The sequence below is a fragment of the Myotis brandtii genome, unplaced genomic scaffold (genome assembly GCF_000412655.1).
Source record: "Myotis brandtii unplaced genomic scaffold, ASM41265v1 scaffold1236, whole genome shotgun sequence".
NCBI classification, from domain to species: Eukaryota; Metazoa; Chordata; class Mammalia; order Chiroptera; family Vespertilionidae; genus Myotis; species Myotis brandtii.
Window position 1 is genome coordinate 779,749 of NW_005354316.1, and position 1,393 is coordinate 781,141.

General features: G+C 59.2%; 1 protein-coding gene across 1 annotated transcript in view; it reads left to right on the forward strand.

Moving 5' to 3' along the window:
* Positions 1-1,376: 1,376 nt before the first annotated feature.
* The window catches only part of DEAF1 (DEAF1 transcription factor), a 17,248-nt gene continuing 17,231 nt past the window's right edge, over positions 1,377-1,393 (forward strand). Inside the window, exon 1 of the mRNA XM_005859256.2 lies at positions 1,377-1,382. Within this exon, the coding sequence (XP_005859318.1) occupies positions 1,377-1,382 (6 nt within the window). The remainder of the gene's footprint in view (positions 1,383-1,393) is intronic.

The window sequence follows — 1,393 nt, forward strand, 5'->3', positions numbered from 1 at the left end:
TTCCCTGCACACCTACACCCTACACCTGCACCTGCACACCTCCCTGCACACCCATACCGCCCACACACCACACCCTGCACACCCACACCCTACACCTGCCCGTGCACACCTGGACCGACCATCCCACACCTGCCCCACATGCCTGCCCTAAGCACCTGTCCCCCACATGCACCTCCCCTGCACAAGCCCCAGGGCCAGCCCGCCCCCTCGCACCTGCTGTGTGCCCTGTCGTCCCTGCACACCTGGCTCTGCATGCACATCTGCTCCCTGAACCCCTTTTCCTTGTGCCAGTCCACCCTCTGCTGTTCCGCACTCTGTGCTCTTTCCAGAACCTTCTCAGCACCTACCCCTGCCCTGCCTGCCTTGTCTGTCTGGACCGTGTGTGTGTGTGTGTGTGTGTGTGTGTGTGTTCACGTTTAGCCCTGGGGGCTGCGTGGGGGCCCAGCGCCGGTGCCTAGGTATGGTCTGTTCAGTCTCATCAGAGGCTGTGTGGCGCGTAGGGTTCAGTTTTCCTTGCTAAACTCTGGGTCGACGTTGGGGTTTCGCACCGGGAAGTTTTTCTTCAGGTTTTTGTCCTCTTTGCACGTATGTTTCCGAGTGCAGAAATGTGATGTCACTCTTCATGACGTCAGAAAGTTGTATTGATGTCATGTTTTTTCCCTGCAAAACTTTATGGTTGTGTTCTTTGTTTGTTTTAAATATATTTTTTATTGATTGCAAAGAGGAAGGGAGTGGGAGAGAGAGATAGAAACATCGATGATGAGAGAGAATCACTGGTTGGCTGCCTCCTGCACGCCTCACACTGGGGACTGAGCCCCACAACCCGGGCCTGTGCCCTGACCGGGAATGGAACCGTGACCTCCTGGTTCCTAGGCTGATGCTCAACCACTGAGCCACACCGGCTGGGCGATAGTTGTGTTTTGCATGTGTTGAAGCCGTAAAACCTTCTGTTCCCAGGGACATAGGTTCGGAAGTTTCCAGGTGCCCCCTGAGGCCGCCCCCTTGGGCAGAGGGCTGCTGTGTGGCCTTGAGACTTGAATGTGTGTTCAGACAGGGTTCCCTCTGCACAGGGGCTCTATGGAAGTAAAGGGGGAAGGCGGGGGCCCGGAGGGCCTCCCCACCCCCCCCAGGGATGACAGAGCAAGAGGAGCTCACGCCGGTGGCGCTGCTGTCTGGTGGGCGTGGCTGTGGACCTGCATGGTTTTCTCCTCAAAGGGGACAGAGGCCAGGAGCGGGCGGTGGCGCCAGAACGCTGGGCGGGCGCATCGGGCGCAGGAAGGGCTCTCCTGGGTGGCTCTTCGCTGCAGCAGAAGGCGCTGCCCGAGGCGGGGCGGCCTCTCCCTGGAAGAACTGACCAGTCAGGCTGTGGTCCAGACATGTCGGCGAGGCCTCC